Consider the following 21,499-nt stretch of genomic DNA (forward strand, 5'->3'; position numbering starts at 1 on the left):
CATTATTTTTTAGACAGGGCGGACGGACCAGGGCATTCGCCCACCTGGCCGTGCCTGACGAGGAGCGCTCTCGGCCGGCTTGGGAGGCAGACGGCAGCCCCTCCTGGAAGTGTGGTTTTACCATGGGCCTCATGCGGTAAGGATTAGTATTATAATTTTGGGTGTATCAATTATTGATTATCATAATTCTGACTCGTTTCGCCATTTTGAATGTTTGCATCTCGGACTCTGGAAGCATTGTATCTCAATCAATCTCGAAAAATATCAGCAAAAAAAAAAAAACTACGGACTTTAGCTAGATCTATGATGAACTTTCAATGTATGATACAAAAATAATACTTCTTTCAACAGATCATTAGCCTTTGAGCAGAATTGTTTTGAACTTACCAGGAAGTGTTATCGAGCCGACCGCTTTCAGTTTCATGAGGGCTGAATGAACTCTCACTCTCAGAATCATCTGACCCGTCAGAGTAAAGACAAGATCCATGTTCATGTGAATTTCCAGCTATCGGTTCGAATTGATAGGGTCTAACTTCACATCTCTGTGAAACATCGGGAATGTCACTGTCGATGGTGTCCATTTCGGTAACCTGTTTACATTAGATACCCAAGCGCTGGCTCCTTGGAAAGTTTTTGTGACGTCACGGGTCACGTGACCGCTTAGCTAATGAACGAATCATTGTTTTACGCTGATGTATAGAAAAAGTTGAATAATGTGATGATTTTCACATTTTTGACGCCCTGCAGTGATTTAGATGGCATTTCTTATGTCCTTTATACATAATTATACCCAGAAAAAAATCCATGTCCCATATCCTTTAAGCATTCAAGCTACAACTACTGGACCCTTGAGCCCTTAACCCAAACCCCTCTCTGCTCTGGAGGCGCTGCATCATCGCGGTTGGTCATGTGTCATGGCAAAGACAGACAGAGTGGGGTTTTAAAACACCACCTGGTCATTGAGCCAGCTCGACACCACAGAGCGAATTAAAATCAGCGATCATTTCATCACTAATGGAACAGCAAACCGAGAGGAGTTGAGTGATCACTGATGCAGGTCCTGTTTATCAAACGCCATCAGGAATGGAGACTGGAGACATGGACCTGGAAGCTGCTTACGATCGCAGTGATCAGACATTTCCAGGCATAAACGGTAATTCAGCTCAGGAAAAAGTTTGCAGTCACACACGACTCTCTGTTACAAGTGCTCCTGAGATCTGGAGATCATCGTTTCCATAGTCATCTGTGGGCAGGAGTCCAATATCACAAAATTGGCTGTACTTTGTGTGGGAGGGGCTTCCTCTCTCTCCCAATCTGTAAATTCATGTATGTAGAAGAGGGCGGATAGCACTCTCCTCCGACTCTACCCTGTGATGCGGGATATCAAAAAGATGTGGTTGGCTGGCTTCATGTGTCTCAGAGGAAGCACGAGATCACCTTCACCCTTGCCAAGTGGCAGCTGTTGCAATCTTTTTTTGCTTACTATTGTTAAAAAGGCGACACTTCACTAAGTCTCCATAGCATTTCACCTCTAACACTGTTTTAGAGCATATTTTATACATGAAACACCTTTCTCCAGACTCGGGCGGGGGGGGAAGCATTCGGGTCTGGAAATGTTAGCTGGCTAACAGCAGTAAGGGATGAGGTTATATCCCCAAACTGGAAATGAGGCACTGGTGCTCAGTGGTGTTATGAGAAACACATACATCCTGCGCTGTGCTGTGGAACTCGTGGGCTGAGTGCAGGACGTTCTGTCTGAACTCCAGCTGGCTGGCCTGCCTGTAACACACGTCACTCAGCTGCTGCTGCAGATTCTTCAGCTCCAGCAGGTCCTCCTCATCGCCCGCGCTCAACAGCGCCGCCATCTGCTGATTCAGCTCCACGTACACAGCAAACCACTCCTGCACACACACACACACACACACACACAAGCTGATCAACAAATACAAACAACACCTGGGTCACACCACTACAGAGTTCCTGATTGGTCTTGATTAATTAGGCTGATTATTTTTTTTTTCTAAGCGCAGCTTTCATCACAACACAAATCACAGGTTTATATAAAATGCACTCGTTTGTGATCTATTTTGCATTTTTGAAGGAGTCTCCCATGTCGATGTCTTGTAACAGAGATAAAGCTGTACATTTTCAGGGTCGAGGAGTCTGCATTGCGTGGTAACGACTCATTAAAAAAAAAAAAAATCACAAGGGAAGAAGACAGGATGGTGAGATGACGAATGCAATATAAGTGATAAACAGGAACTCGCTTGCTTTGTGGATGCCCACAATATTAAACGCAATCCTAAACAAAAATGATTTTTCTTTTTTTTTAATAATGGAAAATGTTAGTGTTGACAAATTGCTGCTGTATAGTTGAAAAACACCTCATGATGTGCTGTTAGATTAAAAAAAAAAAAAAAAAAAAAAAAAAAAACCAGCTTCAGGCTGGTAACAGTGATTTTGTTTCTTGTTGACCTGCATCACGTCACCGTGCTGTTAGAAGTCGCTTCAGATCAGTGGTTCCTAGTGGCGTCATTAGGCTCCATCACTCGGGGCGACAGCCCTCGGTATTTTCGCCCTCAGAAACGATATTAACAGAAAACACCGGACTGAAACAGATCGGAATTTGACTTGCAGCGTCATAATTGAGTGCTGTGCAGCGCACATCCAAAATCAGGGATGCAAACGGCGCGCCTTTTGGCGGATGCCGCCTTTTTCACGGCTGAATCGTGCAGATCCGTTTTTTTTTTGGGGGGGGGGGGGGGGGGGGCGTTGGAGTGTCTGAATAATTTCATCAGAGTAAATTCTCTATTAAAATTACTAAATAAGCAAATGCCGTTACAGTCCATGAAACATAGGAAGTATGAGAAGAAAACAGTAAATCAACAGTAAGATCAACAGCTGCAAACGTGTGCAGCTTTCTGATTTACTGTTTTCTTCTCATACTTCCTATGTTTCATGGACTGTAACGGCATTTGCTTATTTAGTAATTTTAATACAGACTTTACTCTGATGAAATTACTCAGACACTCCAACACCCCCCCCCAAAAAAAAATCAGATCTGCACGATTCAGCCGTGAAAAAGGCGGCATCCGCCAAAAGATGCGCCGTTTGCATCCCTGAAAATGTTGGTAAATGCCAACAGAAGAACATTCAGAACTGGTCAGAAGATGACAAATAAAAGATTTATATTAAAAAAAAAAATCCACACAATCTTCTACTGTTGGATTTTTCAGGATGAAAACAGGTGGCAAGCCATTGATCGTTGGCGTGTATATACACACAGCGCAGAACGCATCAACAGTGCAAGCGGTTGAATTCTGTTGCTGCACAGAAACTGGTCCGTGTAGCTGGTTCTGCTGAATTTACAGTGTCGGGTCTGTATGATTAGTGAGTCAGGGAGCTTTACAGTTGGAGTGGTTTAATGAATATCTACAGCGGGGGTCTATTTGCCCCAACTAAGTTTATTGAACAGGTCAACAATGTGTTCATACAGACACCAACAATCGCCCTGACATCATTTAATCCTGTGTTTTAACGCTGCACGTAGCCGACGCAGAACCAGCCGACCGTCCCATAGCCAGCCTTTGGCATATTAGTCACAGATGGGGATAAAATAGTTTTACTGTTTTGCCACACAATATTAATGTCAACATAAATGTGTTGAACAGATAGTGCAAATGAGCTGCTGCAGTCAGCAGAGGCTGGATGCGTTGGAGAAAATGGGGTGTGTGGGAGAGAAATCTGAAAGACGTTTATACGATCATATGATTGGTGAGACGGGACGTCATCTGGGATTGCGAATATTGCAATATAATCATGTCACTCAGAATTTGTCTTTGTGGTCCTAAAGGAGAGAGATGTGAGTGAGAAACGATACATTTATTAAACTGGTGATACATTTTACTTGTGATAGTTAATTGACACATGCTTCAGTTAACAGAGACATTATGGGTCTTGATAACTTAATAATAAGGAGACAAACTGAAGTGAACAACAAATTTAAAAAGAGCAGTGCAGAAATCCGTAATAAAAATGTCAAACTTTGAATGTGCACGGGGGATAATAAAGTTAGATAGAACCTCACCAACCCATCAATACCAACCTCCCTTAAAAAAATAAATACATTAAAAAATAATAATAAATAAAATACAAGCCCCAGGAAAACTTGACCCAGCCGCTGGTCTTTTCAGTAGCTAGACATGCCCCTGGTGGTTCCACACCATTTTTCAGCCTGAGCATATTCTGACCAACCCTCCACATACTGTTTATAACAGACATCACCAAATGGCGGACCTCGGTCCGGATCCGGACCGGATCCGGACCCAGTGATGGTTCTGTCCGGACCCGTGACCAATGGTAAATTCACGAGATTACGTAATTTTCATGGAGCATTATTTTGGACGGTTGTGGCTATTGACAGCAGGCGCTGCTACTGAGCTTCACTCAGTTGAGCCAATAAAATCGTTAGTTTACCCAGCGCGCCACAGCACAGCAACAGGCAGAGAGGAAGAGAGTTCAGTTCAGAGACAACCGACTGAGACAACATGGCTTGCTCCAAAAGGCGGCGGAAAGTAGACAAGGAAAATCGTTGTTTTAAAGATGAATGGACGAAGAAATATATGTTCATTCTTCCGGCAAGCAGTTCAAAACCAGTGTGCCTCATATGCTCCGAAAACGTGGCATTAATTAAAAGCGGCAATGTGAAGCGCCACTATGAAACGAAGCACAGGTCTTTTGAGCAAAGTTATCCCCTGAAGTCCGAGCTGAGGGCGCAAAATAACCGACCTGCAAGCACAGTATGACAGGTCTACCCAACTCATCACACATACACTTACAGACCAGCAACGTGCAAACGAATGTTCCTTAAAAGTAGCGTGGATTTTGGGGCAACATAAACACATTGGAGTGTGTTCCCTGGTCTAACCAAAGGAGCACTGCACACCTCGACTATGTTTGGATCGACTTACAGCTGTGAGTCAGCTTTTTCCACTATGAACATTGTCAAAACCAAGTACCGTTCTAGGCTCAACAATGAACACCTACATATCTGCATGAGAATGGCACTAACTCCATTCCAACCAAGATTTAAATCACTGCCAGGTCAGCCACATGCCCGTTTTTCTCATTAAGAAGAGTAAAAGAAGAATTAAAAGAGAAAAGTTCAAAGAAAAATGTTCTGTTTGCATTTCCCCCCCAAAAGCCACTTGTTTTCTGAAGATGTGGACTTTCTTTTCTTGAAAAGTCGGCCCTCATTTTTTTAGGCTGGGACCTCCTTATTTCAAGAACAAAGAAGAGAAAATGTGAAGTCGACGCTCTGTTTGCACTTTTTAGTTAATGTTTTCTGAGTTGACTTTTTTTACTTGAAGTGTAAGCCTTCAATTCTTCAGGTTGGGACCTCTTTAATTTAAGAGGAGTTATTCCACTCTGTTTGCACTTTTTTATTTATTTTATTCTGAGGTTTCTGTTTTCTTTAATCAGAAATAAAGGCCTTCAATTTATTTTCCTGGGACGACTTTTATTTATGGTGAAAGAGATAGATAGTTGTGCACTCAGTTCATTTCCTGCATTGGAAATGAACAATAAATATTGTTGAAACCATATGAAAATGTGGACATAGGGGAAGGCTATAAGACACGAGCTGGACTTTGGGTCGGACCTTCTACTTGGACAAAATTTAATAACTGGACCTCCGTGACTTTTAATTGAAGACCCCTGGTTTATAAGAATGGAATTACACTGGATAAAATCTCCAACAATAAGTAGGCAACGCAACATATTTGCAGAAACCAAAAAGTGTCAAATTTAATATATTTTCAGTTCTAGATTAGATTTGATATAATAATGACTGACTATAGATCGAGGGCGGTCCAGAATGAGCAAGCTCGTGTTAATGAGATAGCTGTGAATGTGCATGACTAAAGTATATTATGAATGATCATATCTACAGGTCACTGGATATGAGCAATCGTGCTCGCTGATTGGCTACTCCACTACTAGGATATCAGCTCATATACTGTAAGTAGAGAAAAACAAAATGGCGTAGCGTGCTGCTGAATCAATTGAGGATGAAATAAAAACTACTAGAAAACAGAACCCCTAAAAATATTTAAAAATAAAAAAAAATAAAAAAATAAATAAAAGTATTTGACTAAAAAGAACAGACTTTTTAAATTTTTTTTTTTAATTATCGCATTTTTCACAAATTGCTCCTGTCATTTTGCCAGTTGGTTTACAGTCTAAGCGGAAATTCTTCTGTCGGATGTTTTGTTTAAAGTTTTTATTTATCGAATTTGCAAAAAAAAAAAAAAAAACATTTCTCAAAATGCAGCAAATGTGGACAGAATAAAACCGTTATTCCACTCAATCTCGTCGTACATGGATTATAGGCGCGATCAGCTCATGCATGACTCAATTTCGTGGAATAATTGTTAAACATTTAACAAAAATGATCAAATTTTTAATGTTGAGACAATCCCACAGACCCCTGGCTAAAACCTTAGAACCTTCAGGTTATAAACTGTGTGCTTCAGCTATGATTTGTAAATGCAAAGTGAAAGTTCTCATACGTACACGACATAAATCTAGAGTTGTAATTGTAATATAAAAACTGACTACAAAGATGGATGCTGATTTATCAATCACATTATACATTTACAATCTATGATATTAGTCATTGGTTATAGCATTTACACACAAAAAAAATCTCCATATATGATAAAGCATGACGTGTACTACTTTATCCAACAGTGCTTATTATTCAGGACGACGCATGGATTTATCATACCTGTACATTTAGCCAGGCGCATCGCACGCAATGAATCGTGGCCAGAACTGCACAGCCCAACATTTCCCTCAGACAAATAGAGTCATTATTGTATAAAAGCCTCAAGTCGTAAAACCACAAAGCAGCTCAGCACTGTGAAACCGTCCCAGCACTGTAACCGCCACTCAAGCAGTACAGACCACATGATTCCCATAATACCTTTCGGTTAACCACAGACAAAACAATCCAGATGCAACGACCCATAAATCAACCATGAGGCTCCACAAGCCACAAACCACCTCTACAGACACTCGGATGTAAACAACCTGGCGTGAACCACAGGAGGACTGCTGGAACCGGTGAAGTGGTGCGCGACCACAAACCAGACTCTGATAAACGGCTTTCATTATCCTGAGAGGGAGATGAAAGCCGAAATGGAAAATAAATTCCTCGTACAAGGTCTTTCCGGGTGGATTCAGCATCACCACAACAACTTTTTTACTGGAGAAAGTTCTTCCTTTTTTTCGCGTTTCTGCACTGCAGGAACCGAGAACGATCACGCTTCTTAGCATGTCATTGTGAGGGACTTTCTATTTTTAGCTTCAGGGTAGGTTCTCTCTCAGCACAAGGAGGAGGAGTCATGAGTGGCACAAGTGTACATCGACTGGTCGAACATGAGCATCCTCAAACAGCATTTTTAAAAACGTGTGGTGGTCTTCTTCCTTATGATGCACACAAAGTCAAGTCCAGGGACGATATCCTGGCAAGGATTGTTCTGTCCAGCTCACTGAATCCCCCAGTGAAACGCCGTACGTGGCAATCCTTCACAATGTGGTGAACTGTCTGGTCTCAGTGGCCACAGTCACAGGCAGAAATATCTGCCATCCTCCATTTGTCCTGTTCTGGCGTGGAGGGTACGTGTGGGGTTCAATGTCTGCCACTACTTGCGTGGGAGGTTGAATCCGCTTGGCTTCACTGTGGCACGTGTGATGGTGGTGTGGTCCCAGCTGGAGCTGGCATCTGCCCGTGCCCTGCACCATTTGGCCTTGATGTCAAAGTTGTCCAGAGATTCAAAATACAACCAGACAGGCTTGTAAGACTTTAAACACACGGTCAGCAGGTTGTTGAGGTCAACACTGGCCTCAATGGCAATCGTGTCCTCCTTCATGCTGTCCTTTCTGTGCATGTTACGTTATAAAGGTGTTTAGCAGATGCTCTTATGCAGAGCGACGTCCAACATGCCCAGGGCAGTCTGGAGAGCAGTCAGGGGTTTGATACCCTTGATGGGATGCAGTTCTCAGGGGAGCCTCCCAGCACCAGTTCCTCTGGTTTACAGTCATTTAGCACAAAAATCTTTTCACACAAGCTCTAAGAACTCTGAATATTTATAATAAATACCTACTGATCATGTTTAAAGATGTGTGATGGATCTGGGACGCTTGTCCGATTCTTTTCGCTGACGAGCCCGACCTGTAGACTCGCCAGCGCAGCTTCACTTTGCGACTATTAGTCAAATACGTACAAAACACAGTTGTGTGATATCAAATAGACTTTTAATAATTTTGAGAAAGTTTTTAGGATTGGATTTCGCTCTTAGTCGGTAAACACACATTGTCAAGAGGGGCAAGAGACAAAATCCCCCAGTGAATTAGTTTGGGAAATATAAATCCTTGACATCAGTGGAGTTTATGATGTGATCAGAAGTGCCCGTGAAGTTCTCTATGAAGGTGCACCACAATTCAGGGTTCCTTATGGCTCAACTACAAATATCTAAACACACCAAAGAACATTTCAGGAATAACCGGTCAGCAACTGATCTAGAACATGCAGAGCAGCAGAAAACGAATGTTTAATATTTGATGGTAATTCCAGCTTCTCATCTCTAAAGAATTATAAACCCCCTGCTATATGAAGAGGGTTTTTTTGTGACCATATTGAAAAGAGAGTTGCGCAAAAGGACTTTGGATTTGTGTGAAAAGACTTGTGCTAAATAAGTGGACACTCGTTCCTCTCTGTAAGGCCCTAAAACCGTTTGGTCTGAAAGCACCTACAGCGTGCCTGGGTGACTCGGTCCTCTCGATGATGCGGATCTGAAGTTTAAATAGCTTGCTGTATTTGTGGTGAAAGCAGTGACACCAAACAGCTGTAAAAATGATACAGAAAGGCCGAGTCATTTCCTATTGTTAGAAACAACACTAAACCACAATCCTGACAAACCGTGACTCTCACGCTCTCAAATTACACTGCTGTCTGAAATCTGTAAGCAGAGAAAATTGGAGGAAGTAAGCCACTAAGAAAACGAAGGTTCAGAAATCATTCACCCGAGAGAGAGAGAGGGAGAGAGAGAGAGAGAGAGAGAGAGAGAGAGAGAGATCTGAGCCTTAACAGGACTCATTCTGAAAACATAACGCACTACTCATTATGAATTACACTGAATAAGATGAATTTCCATGACCTCTAATGAACAGAAAAACAGGCCATGTTTGTGTTGAGTGGACAAAAACCAGCTGTAGTATTTTAAACCCGTTAGTTTGGGAATAGAAGCATAGTGAAATAACTCTATAAAGAAAAACACTGCATGGAAAATATCATAAAAATATATTTTGATGAATGGCAACTAAAATTTAAACATGCTACAAACAAAACTCCCCGATATTCCATGACTCCCCCCCAAAAAAATAAAAACCTTGCTTGACTTTCCATGTATGGAATAGAATTTTAACTTAAAAATCACACTTTATTCTACACTCAAGTGAGTCTTACAAAAAAAATACTAAACCAGTAAATATAAAGATACGCAATCAGTTTGTTGGAAAACAGTCTAACATTAAAGATCATCCTTCATCATCAGGCCAGGCCATCCTAGTTGGCCATCTGCATTGCAAATCTCCTCATTTTCCAAACACACACTGATTCCACGTTTAAAGCTGTCCTACCTTTCAGATTTTTCAAGTGTAGGTCATAAAAATAATTTTCCCCGACACCCAATTATTTTTGTTTAGTGACTGAAAGCTACTGAATTTGAATCACAGACTTCCAATTTTATTAGTTTTTTTTTTTTTTTTAAATAGAACAATTAATGAATTTATCTCCACGTGGGGGCGGCACGGTGGTGTAGTGGTTAGCGCTGTCGCCTCACAGCAAGAAGGTCCGGGTTCGAGCCCCGTGGCCGGCGAGGGCCTTTCTGTGTGGAGTTTGCATGTTCTCCCCGTGTCCGCGTGGGTTTCCTCCGGGTGCTCCGGTTTCCCCCACAGTCCAAAGACATGCAGGTTAGGTTAACTGGTGACTCTAAATTGAGCGTAGGTGTGAATGTGAGTGTGAATGGTTGTCTGTGTCTATGTGTCAGCCCTGTGATGACCTGGCGACTTGTCCAGGGTGAACCCCGCCTTTCGCCCGTAGTCAGCTGGGATAGGCTCCAGCTTGCCTGCGACCCTGTAGAAGGATAAAGCGGCTAGAGATAATGAGATCTCCACGTGGCTCTAAATTCTCCGCTATTTTTTCCTGCTTCACCATGACCTGATTCAAGATACTACGTCATGCATCACATCACGTGGTGGGCTTTCCCTGTTCACGCAAGGCATTGTGGGATACAAATTTGAAACGGGAGAGAAAAATGGAGGACGTGAGTGTGCGAATGAAACGTGAAAGAGCGACTACAGTAACGGAAAGAAAGCGAGAAGAAAAGACGTTATGTTCTATACGAAGGAAAGGAAACGCAGGACCAAACTAATAAATATGGGCGCTCAGCGAGCACCTCGGTGTGATCAGCTGTTCGTTTAGCGACAGAATGATGGAACTGTCAGTGCACGCTCAAAGGGAAACCTGTAGATGGCAGTAATGCAACACTGTGGATGCCAGCTGCCGTAAAACCCAAAAGAAGAAGGTAAACCTGCGCATGCGCACACGGACTTCCTCTGTCTGCTTGACTGCGCCAAGCGAGCGATTTCATGCACATTAATTTGCTTTAATCCCCTCAAATTAAATAACTTCCCAGCCACAGAATGGCCTGATATTTTGAGATATTACAGAATTAAACAGATATCACAATCACCACAAGGCTGGAAAAAGACCAGGTGATTTTTCCAGTTGTCAGGCATGTAACGATATACTGCAATACTAATTTAAGACAATTCACATAAATAGGTTTTATGTTCACATTTCACCGATTTTATGAAACCGAAAGGCCGTACAGCTTTAATGGATCTGGAGCCTCGGCTACAGAGACCTGCTGATCGAGTGAGGTAGAAGGACACTTTGGTTCCCAGCCAATGTATTAAAACACACATTTCAAGGTCTTTCTTCTCACTTAGTTTTGAAGAAAGCTCTGTAAGAAAACACTCCATTTCTCTCCCAGTTCTTCCATACGGTGTAAAAACCCAAAGGGCTGAATGAGCCATGTTCAATGATGCGTTGGTTAGAACAGCGATTCAGCTCATTTTTGTTGGAAGTAAAGGCAGATTGTAGTTTCTGGGTGAGGTGGCTCTTTGCAAAAAGACTGAAGATCCTTACATTGAAGAATGCACCCTGTCCCTTTCACCAGAACCCACGAGCACTTCCATCCAAACGGGCTTCATCACCTGCGAGTGGCTGACGGTGAGGTTCCACTTGGACATCAGGACAAACACCATTCAGCAGGTTGGCAAATCGATCACGAAGATCATGGTGTCTTTGATATACAAACCCACCCTTCATGCATGACGTGACATGGCCAACACTGAAGGGTTTCTCACACACACACATCATTGGCAAACACTTTAGTGACCATCGGTATCTGAGGCAGACCGCATTGTACCGTAAAACTCCCTTTTGTTCAACTGGAAAGTTTCTAAAGCAAGAGAATCAGCGTCAGTAGCCAACTGGACGCCCCTTTCATCATCATGTTTACAGCTTTTGCACATAGCAGCTCTTTTGTCTTTTTTGTCCAGAAATTTTACGACTTGTGGGAACCCTGCAGTTAGGATTCCAAACACTGCATTAAAATCCATGTTTAACTCCCCATCCCAGAACATCCCTCATTTCTACTCTTTTCAAGTGGCCACATTACGAAATAAAATAAACCCATGACAAAAGCACTCCTGGAAATGGCAGATTTCTAAACACTCTCAGACTAATGACCAATAAAAGGCTGTGTGAGTGATGACAGCCTCACCATGCCGTAATTAAATATCAGTCAGTCATTCTTGTGGTCATCGGTCAGGACCATTTTGATGTCGCAGTCACAGCATGCACGAGCAACTCGTGATGAATTGCACGAGGTGAAAATTAACCTGCATATTCCTTCTTAATAAAACGTGCTAAAAGACAACGCTAACACCTTTCATTGTCATCGTTATCTGTTTAAACAAAACAAATCCATCGAGTCATTTTATTCATGAGGTGATGAAGTTTAGAGTCTGTACGATGCAGGACATGCTGGGCTCTAAACAGCCTTTCCAAACCCATTTATTCTGACAGGAAACGTCACATATTGATTTTTTTTTTTTTACACTCTGGTCCCAAAGTCCTGAAAACAGCATGATGCATCACATGTCAATATCAGGTGGTTAAACACAACATTATAGTGGGTGTTAAAAGTGCACACACTACCATCGGAAACAGGTGGTGACCGTGGGCACCAGTTTACAAGGCTGGAAAAAGACCAGGTGATTTTTCCAACTGTCAGGCATGTAACGATATACTGCAATACTAATTTATGCCAATTCAAATCAATGGTGTGTGTGTGTGTGTAAGGGGAGGGTTAAGAGAATCACGATTATCAGGCTCCATAATCTTAGTTTTTTAGCTGTAATTGCATTGTTTAGACACCAGATGGCACAATAATGTACAACAGCACATGAATGCACATGACTACACTAATGCCGCTTTTCCACTACCAACGTGGCTGAGTCGGGCTGAGCCGTGCCGTGCTGAGTCGAGCTGAGCGGGGCTGTTGGAGTTGCATTTCGACTACAACCGCGCTGAACCGTGCTGGCTGGAAGTGGGTGGACACATTGGGTGGAGTTAGCGAAAGTGGGTGGACGTCACGTGATGTCGTTAGGCGGCGCAAACAGTGACATCAGTGAGCTTTTAAGCGGTAGTCTCACGACCCGGATAGTAAACAATAAACATGGAGGACATGGAGTCGTTAGTGTTGCTGGTCTTGGTGCTGTGGCTTGTTGTCACCGACAACGCCAACAGATACTGGCAAGAGCGTATAGATGAGGCGAGGCGCATAAGGCTTCAGAAATTCTCGTAATTCGTAATTCTTCTTCTTCCGGGTTTACGGTGTTTACAGATCCCAGCGTGCTCGCGGGGCGTGTGAGGACACTCCTCCTCACCAATCAGTGTACAGGGGAGTGTCTCCTCACACCCCTAGCCCCACTCGGCTTGGTTTGGCTCGCTTCAGCCCCACTCCAAAACCGTGCGAGTTTTGGGTGCTGAGCAGGGCTGAAGCGAGCCGAGTCGTGCTGCTCTGAGGTAGTCGAAATGCGAGCCGTGTCGGGCTGAAGCGAGCTGATAAAGGGTAGTGGAAAAGGGCCATAAGTGGCGGTAACACAGCTCTAATGCTGAAAAGAGGAGGGGGGAAACCCGCCTCTACACAGAAGAGATCTAAAATGGGAAAGAGCTGGTGTGCGATGGACTTAGATTTAGCAAGAAATCAGAACTCTCTTTTTACAGACTGCTGAAAGATAAAGAAAAGAGAAGTAAATGGAGGGAGAACAAATGATCATAAAAGTTTATAAAAGACCTATTTGAGTACCTTTTCCATTTTTAATAAAAGGAATATTTTAGTTAGATTATTACAGCTTACTCCAACCTTTACAAATACAGGTAAAGAATTATTGCTGGTTTTCAGAAAATTAAAATTTTTTTAAATAAATTTAAACAAAAGGAATATTTAAGTTGATAAAGATTTTTTTTTTTGGTAATAACATGTTTGTACTACATCATAAACTGCGTTTATTTCAGCCTTCAGATATAAACTTTGTTGGCTCTTGTTTCCAAGTTCTTCAGCTACCACATTCTTCGAGAAGGTTTTGGAGGACCGTCTCCATTTATCACATTTCATTTGATCAAGCTCAGCGAATGTTGGTGTAAATCCCAGAGAAAATAGATTGCTCCATCACACTTTATCTGGCTGATATGACTGTTCGAGTCTACAAAACATGTGAAGTTGGTATTCCCTTTTAAGTAAATTTACAAGTGAAGATTTAGGAAAATAAAGCGTACTTAAAATTAAGGAAGAAAAGAGCGATGTTTCGGTGCCACTCGGGCACCATTATCAAGCGAGTGTTTGTAAGCCAAGTCAATGACAAAACATATAAAATTAGATTAGCATAACGCTGAACAAAAAGCCTGGCCTGTAAGGAGTCCGAGTGCACGTTGAGAGTTGGTCGTCTTTTTGTTTAACAAGCAGTCGAATTTACTCAGACATTTTAAGACAAAGTTCTTGTTAATATCTTTAGGTTCAATCCCGTGTGCCATCCTAAAGTGCTTGCTGATTTATACTCCGTGGTTTTTCCTCTTGCAGCTCTAGTGCATTGTTGAGTTTGAGTCCCCCCCCAATAAAATGTTCATTTAATCAAAATCATGAACGCAATATTATGAATTGAATCATGAATTGGGTGAATCATTACATGCTTACAGTCTTATTATTAGAAAATCATATTCAGTCTTATCCCTGTATAATTATTTATCAGGTTATTAATTCTATTGGACCGCACTCTGGCAGCCCTTGTGCTGTTTTAGCTGTGCTTTATAAATAAAGTTGGCTTGACTCCCTCAGAACCAAGGCGTTTCTGCCCACAGGACTGCAGCTTGCTTTGCTTTTCACATCATGCCGTGTAAACTCGAGAGAGAGTGCTGGGTGCAAGTTTCTGAAACACTCAAACCAGTCCATGTGGCACAAACAGCCGCGCCGCAGTCCTGCACCGAGATTATTTTCCCCCTCATTCTGAGGCTTGATGTGAACATGAGCTGAAGCTCTCTACCCGTATCTGCAGGATTTTGTGCATTGTGATTGGCTGGATGGATAATTGTACACAAGAGCATATGTTCCTATTAAAGTGGATTCACATCACAAAGAAAACGAGGGCGAAGCAAACAGTACCGAAGGGGATATATTTAGATACGTTTTAGATTCTTAGGCAATTTTCTCAAGCTAAACGCAATCTCAGAATAAATAGTAGTTAACAAATACACTAAAATTAGTTTAAGGACTTAATACGGTGAGGGGGGAAAAATCCTCGTGTTCCATAAATCGTTTAATTTGTTATTAATAATATTCACAGTAAGCAATTTTTCCACCATGCAATGAAGTCTGTTAACGATACACTTTGGTTGCTAAGCAACATAACAGACCAAGATTAGGGCATTCTATATGAGGCTCAAGTGTAATAGGTTTATTGGTTTCAAACCTGAAGCATTAATACAGAATTAAAGTGTGATGAGGTCACTACAGAACGCAGCTCAATTAAAACTCAAATGCTTTTATAATCAGTTTTGACCCGCTCGATCAGGTTGTAGTCAAAACCACCTCAACCGAGATCAAGTCAAGGCCAGACCAGGACCAGTGGGTGTGAAGGGGGTGGGGAGGACTGACTGCCATTAACGGTAACGAAAATTTCGAGCTTGCAATGAGTCACGTAGCATGTGAAGCAGGAAGTTTTACATCCAGACACAGTAACAATATTAACAAATACATCAGACAATACACAGGCAGTTTAGTGAAATCCCCAAAGCTGTGGTCTTGAAATAAAATCCTGAGTGTCCATGACTGAGACCGAGTAAAAATGGGGTTTATTCCGAGACCAGACCATCAAAAAGTGGTCTCAAGTAAGACACCACCACTGCTTCCCCACTAGGACCATGCAGAAAAAGCATCTGCTCAAAAACAGGAGGAGAGTGTGCAGGCACTAGGACCATGCAGAAAAAGCATCTGCTCAAAAACAGGAGGAGAGGGTGCAGGCACTAGGACCATGCAGAAAAAGCAACTGCTCAAAAACAGGAGGAGAGGGTGCAGGCACTAGGACCATGCAGAAACATCCCCTGTTCCCTGTTCGCGTCGCCCTCCTCTCGTGCGCTCAAAAACGATTCAATTCAAACAGTTATCCATGACAGAACCCCCCAGCAGTGTTACGTCTGTGTGTGTTTTTCTCCTCCTGCCGTGTGTCTCTCTTTCCCAGGTGTATTGCAACCTGGGCTAATTGGCTCCTCCTCCTCCACCTGCTGTCAATCAAGGAGTGCCTATATAAAACCTGGAGCTTTACCTGCCAGAGAGAGGAGAGGGCTTGGGGTTTTGCACGCTCGTACACCGGTGCTGCCTTGCCACTTGCGGCCGTCAGTCCGTTGGTGCTTTTCGTGAGGGTTGGCTTCTGGGACTGCCAACCTTAATATTCAGACTTTAGGACTTTGCAAAAACTACTATTTTACCACTTTTATCTTGTTAGCACTTGTAAATAATAAATCCCTCACTTTTTCACCTTAAATCGCCTTGTGTTGTTTTCGGGGTTGTTCACCACCATTGTTGCTTGCTGACCTCGACCAGCGTGTAACAACTGGGGGCTCGTCCTAAACCCAATTTACCAATTGGGCGTTTGTCCATTCTTTTGTTTTGTGTGTGTGGAGGAACCAACTGCTCTTATTTCAGGAACTCTGGTAAGGTAGCGTGCTCCAGCTGGGTTCTGAAATCCTTCCATCGGAGTACTGTTTTTATTTTCTTTGTTTTCTGTTTTGGAGGTTACTCCGGGGGGAGGTACGCTGCAAGGAGTTGGATCAAGTTCATTCAGCTTCTATGCGTTAAGCGTTTAAAGTCGCCTTCAATTGGTATGCCTCTGAAGACGAGATGAGGTTAGTTAGTATTTTCTTGGGTAGGTAAGTAGGACTAGAGTTTCCGCAGTCGTGCCTTGACTGTTTAAGAGTGGCTGGTTAATTTCTCCCTAGTGTTTGGATTTCGTTTATTTATATTTTTTGGTGGTGACTGCCCTGTTTTGTAATTTGCTTGATTAAGTTGTGGTAATTGCAGAGTGTTAGTCAGCTGTGGCGCAGGTTTTTGGTAACTCTGTGGTTCCCTTTTTGATTGCGTTTTGTTGGGACCATGGCTTTAGTAGATGAATTTTGTGAAAATCCTTCAAGGGACGTTTTGTTAAAGTGTACGAAAGATCAGCTGTTGGAGATTGCGGAACATTATTCAGCGCATCTCGCTAGTGACGATAAAAGATTAAAAGACACTTTATTTTCAGCTGTGGAAAAGGCATTAGTTGAGCAGGGTGTTTTGTTAAGGTTTCTAGTGCCCCAACCTCTCCATCTCGCTCGTTTGGTACACCTGGTTCAAAGCTGCGTGGGGAGGGGGGTAGCTTGGAAAAGTTGCGTGCCGACTGTGAGGCGCGCGCTCTTAAAAAAAACTGGAGCTTGATAAAGAAGTCCAGCTTAGACGGTTAGAGGTTGATCGTGAGATTGGCCTTAAGAAGTTGGAACAAGAAGCCGTGGAGAATGAAAGGCAAAGGGAGTTCCAACGTCAGAGAGAACAAGCGGACCGTGAGTTCCAATTGGAAAAACTTGGATTGGAGTTGGCTGCAAGGCAGCCCGGTGCTCCTCTGGCTCCTCCTCCTGCCTCTCCTCCACGCTCTGTTCCATCACCTCCTGTTTGGTCTGCGCAGGTGACTCTCCCTGCTGATGGTTCTGAGGATGCTGTTGTTCCTCCCCCTACTCCTCAGCATGACACCGCATTCGATGTCACGAAAAATATTCGTATGGTGCCAATATTTAGCGAAGTTGAGGTTGAAAAGTATTTTGCACATTTTGAACGCGTGGCAACAACGTTAAGATGGCCCTCTGCTGTGTGGACACTGTTGCTGCAATGCGGATTGACTGGAAAGGCCAAAGATGTTTATTCTGCATTGACTGTTGATCAAAGTTCTAATTATGACACTGTTAAATCTGCAATGTTGCGTGCCTATGAGCTGGTCCCAGAGGCATATCGGCAAACATTTCGAGGTTTAAAAAAGTCAGATAACTTGACATTCGTGGAGTTTGCAAGAGAAAAGGAGAATTCTTTCAATCGTTGGTGTGCCTCTTTGCAAATTCAGACTAAAGATCAGCTTCGTGAAATGATTCTGTTGGAGGAGTTTAAGAATTGTGTGTCGGATTTAATTGCTACGTACATCAACGACCGGAAGGTTATAACTTTGGCGCAGGCAGCTGTCTGTGCTGATGAATATACGTTGGCTCACAAGTCGGTCTTTAGCTCCTCCCGTCGCTCTCAGCTGTCTAGTCCGAAGCGAGTCTTTAGAAGGTCTGACAATAATGGTACTAATGGCAATAGTAATACTGCCAGCAAGACACCATCTCAATCTGAAACACGTGAATGTTTCTATTGCCGTGAGTCTGGTCGTCTTATTGCAGTGTGTCCAGTTTTGCAGAAACAAAAACGTTCTCCAAAGAGACAACCAAAAGGCTGCGGCTTTGTACGTGTTAAGAGCGCAGATGATAATCTGTACGATTCGTTTATTTCGAAGGGAATAGTTTCACTCACTGGCCGGGAGGGGGATTATATCCCAATTAGAATACTCCGAGATACTGGTGCCGCCCAGTCATTTATTTGTGAGTCTGTGCTCCCTTTTTCTGACCTCACTTATTGTGGCTCTGATGTTTTGGTTCAGGGACTTGAGCTGGGGATTACTCGTGTTCCACTGCACAATGTGCATATTGTTAATGACTTAGGCTACGTTCACACTGCAGGCTGAAGTGACTCAAATCCGATTTTTTCGCCCATATGTGACCTGTATCCGATCTTTTATTGACAATATGAACAACACAGATCCGATTTTTTCAAATCCGACCCAGGCCGTTTGGATATGTGGTCCTAATTCCGATTCCTATCCGATCTTTCAATATGCGACTTCAGTCTGAACCGCCAGGTCGCATTCATCCGACTTACACGTCATCAACAAGCCACAAACGTCACTATTCTGCGCTGAAGTAGGCGGCGGGTCTCTCAAAAAAGTTACAACAACATGGCGCATAATCACGGGCGCAGATAGAGGGGGGGACTCGTCCCACCCAGATTTAAATTCACCTCGTTCGGTCCCCCCCACTTATAGGGAGGAAAAAACGTCTATGCTGTCTTTCTGTGCATAAGGCAAACCTCACGGAAAAATCAAAAGACTAATTACCATTCGGTTTATTGAGGTGCACAGCAGTGTATACACAGTTGCAACAACTCACATAAAACAAAACAAAGACTGATATTCGGTTGGTTGAGCTGCGCAGACTGCACAGGTTGCGAGCTCGAGCTTGGTTGCTATGGTTACTAACAACAAGTTTGACAGGCATATCGGGGTTGGGGTTGGTTTGCTGGCAGCTTTGTCCCCCCCCAGTTTTTTGTCCCCCCAAGTTCAAAAAACGTATCTGCGCCCCTGCGCATGACATCAATGCGAGGGACGCTTCGGGCTGTGAAGGTTCTGAATCTTCTCAATGGAAGGACGCAGAGGTTAGGGAGCTGATTTCCATTTGGGGGGATGCAGCTATTCAAGCTAGATTGGATGAGTCATACCGCAACCGGGTGGTTTTACTTCCGTAAACACTGGCCATGCTCACCGCGTGTGACGTCGTCGTATCCTGCAATGCGCATGCGGAACACTTTTAGGTCGCTTTTCGTTCATACTGAGGATCACATACAAGTCACATATATTTGTTAATGTGAACGACCTCACAAAAAAATCGGAACTGAGCATTAAGCCTTGCAGTGTGAACGTAGCGTTAGTGTCGGTCCTGTTAAAGTTGGTGTTCGTTCTAAACTTCCCGTGAAGGATGCTGATTTCATTTTGGGGAACGATTTAGCTGGTGGGAAAGTACTGCTTCCTGAAGTGACTGCTAGCCCATCCTTTCAGTCTGACTGTGATAACGATCAAAGCCTTGCTCAGGTGTTTCCAGGGTGTGTGGTTACCCGAGCTCAAGCACGGAAATACGGTGAGGCTGTTGATTTATCTGATACCTTCATGTCAGATGGCTTGCTTGAGTCATCTTCCAGCAGCCCATTAGCGACTGTTGCGTCTGAGCCGCTCCCAACTCACTGTGGTAAGCCTGTGGAGGGTGATCTGTCACTCTCTGCTCTTAACGAGTTGATTAAGCAGGAGCAGGTGAAAGACCTTAATTTGGCCAAGTGCCGTGATGCTGCTGTTAGTAAGGATGAGGTGGATACATGCCTGTTGGCTTCTATTGGGAAGATGGTCTGCTAAAACGAAAATGGAGTCCACCACATCGTGCAGACAGAGAATTTAATGCTGACCATCAGTTAGTTGTTCCTACAAAACTGGGGACTGGGACATGATCATGATTTTGCAGGTCATTTAGGAACATTCAAAATTTCGTTATAATAAAATAACGAAGACCCACCATCGTGTTTTGCGTTATTTCTTTTGGCCTGGTATGAAAGCTGATGTTGTAAAACATTCCTGTTCTTGTCACAAGTGTCAGGTGGTTGGAAAGCCCAATCAGTGTGTTCCCCCAGCACCACTTTGTCCAATTCCAATTACTGGTGAGCCGTTTGAAAGGGTAATTTTAGACTGTGTTGGGCCCTTGCCCAAGACAAAGTCTGGGAACCGTTTTTTGTTAACCGTAATGTGTGCTGCTACTCGGTATCCCGAGGCTTTCCCCTTGCGCTCGTTGAAGGCAAAACCCATTGTGAAGGCACTTCTGCGCTTTCTCTACGTTTGGTCTCTCAAAAGTAATTCAAACTGACCAAGGTTCTAACTTTCTATCTCGTTTATTCAAACAGGTGCTGACCGAGCTGTCCATCCAGCACGCAGTATCTAGTGCGCATCACCCAGAGTCCCAGGGCGCGCTAGAAAGATTCCACCAAACTCTGAAGTCAATGTTGCGCACCTATTGTTTTGATTCTGAGAAAGAATGGGATGAGGGCGTGCCCTTGATTTTGTTTGCTGTTCGCGAAACAACGCAAGAGTCTCTTGGTTTTAGTCCAGCAGACGTTGTGTTCGGTCACACAGTTCGCAGTCTTCTGAAGCTGCTTAAAGAAAACTGGGAGTCGGATGTATCTACAAAGAAGAGTAACATCCTTGATTATGTGAGTTTGTTTTGAGAACGATTGCACCGAGCTTGCGAGTGCGCTCGGGAGGCGCTGTCCTCTGCGCAGAGTAAGATAAAGAAACGCTTTGACCGCAAGGCTGTGCAGCACTCTTTTGTTAAAGGGGATAAAGCGTTAGTTTTATTGCCCATGCTTGGTTCGTCACTGTCCGCAAAATTTTCTGGCCCTTACGAGATTGAGAAAAAAACTCCGCGAAACTGATTATGTCGTGAAAACGCCTGACAGGGGGCGTAAAACCCATGTATGTCATGTCAATATGTTGAAACCTTATGTGACACGAGAAGGTGAAAGCAGTGATTCTCCTGTAACCGTCGCAACAGTGTCAGCAGTGGCCTCTCGTCCTCCGCCTGAAGAAGATGGCCTCAACCTGGGCGGTGTGCCGGTGTTTTGTGCTCGGTTTAAAAATTCAGAAATATTGACTGATTTGCCGTCCTTTTTGTCTCATTTGCCCGTGTCTTATGCGACTGAGATGCAACACCTTATTTTGCAGTTTCCTGACGCGCCTTCCTTAACAAATGTACTGTGTCACGACATCGATACACAAGGCCATCCGCCAATTAAGCAACATCCTTATCGCGTAAATCCCACTAAACGTGCTGTCATGAAATCCGAGGTTGCCTATTTAGTTGAGCATGGTCTAGCCTGGCCAA

General features: G+C 43.4%; 1 protein-coding gene across 2 annotated transcripts in view; it reads right to left on the reverse strand.

Moving 5' to 3' along the window:
- sestd1 (SEC14 and spectrin domains 1) overlaps positions 1–21,499 on the reverse strand; it is a 151,742-nt gene that overhangs the window by 27,250 nt on the left and 102,993 nt on the right. For both annotated transcript variants that reach the window (XM_060928949.1, XM_060928948.1), the window contains one exon: positions 1,707–1,901. In XM_060928949.1, the coding sequence (XP_060784932.1) occupies positions 1,707–1,901 (195 nt within the window). The remainder of the gene's footprint in view (positions 1–1,706; positions 1,902–21,499) is intronic.

The sequence above is a fragment of the Neoarius graeffei genome, chromosome 9 (assembly GCF_027579695.1).
Source record: "Neoarius graeffei isolate fNeoGra1 chromosome 9, fNeoGra1.pri, whole genome shotgun sequence".
Classification (NCBI taxonomy): domain Eukaryota; kingdom Metazoa; phylum Chordata; class Actinopteri; order Siluriformes; family Ariidae; genus Neoarius; species Neoarius graeffei.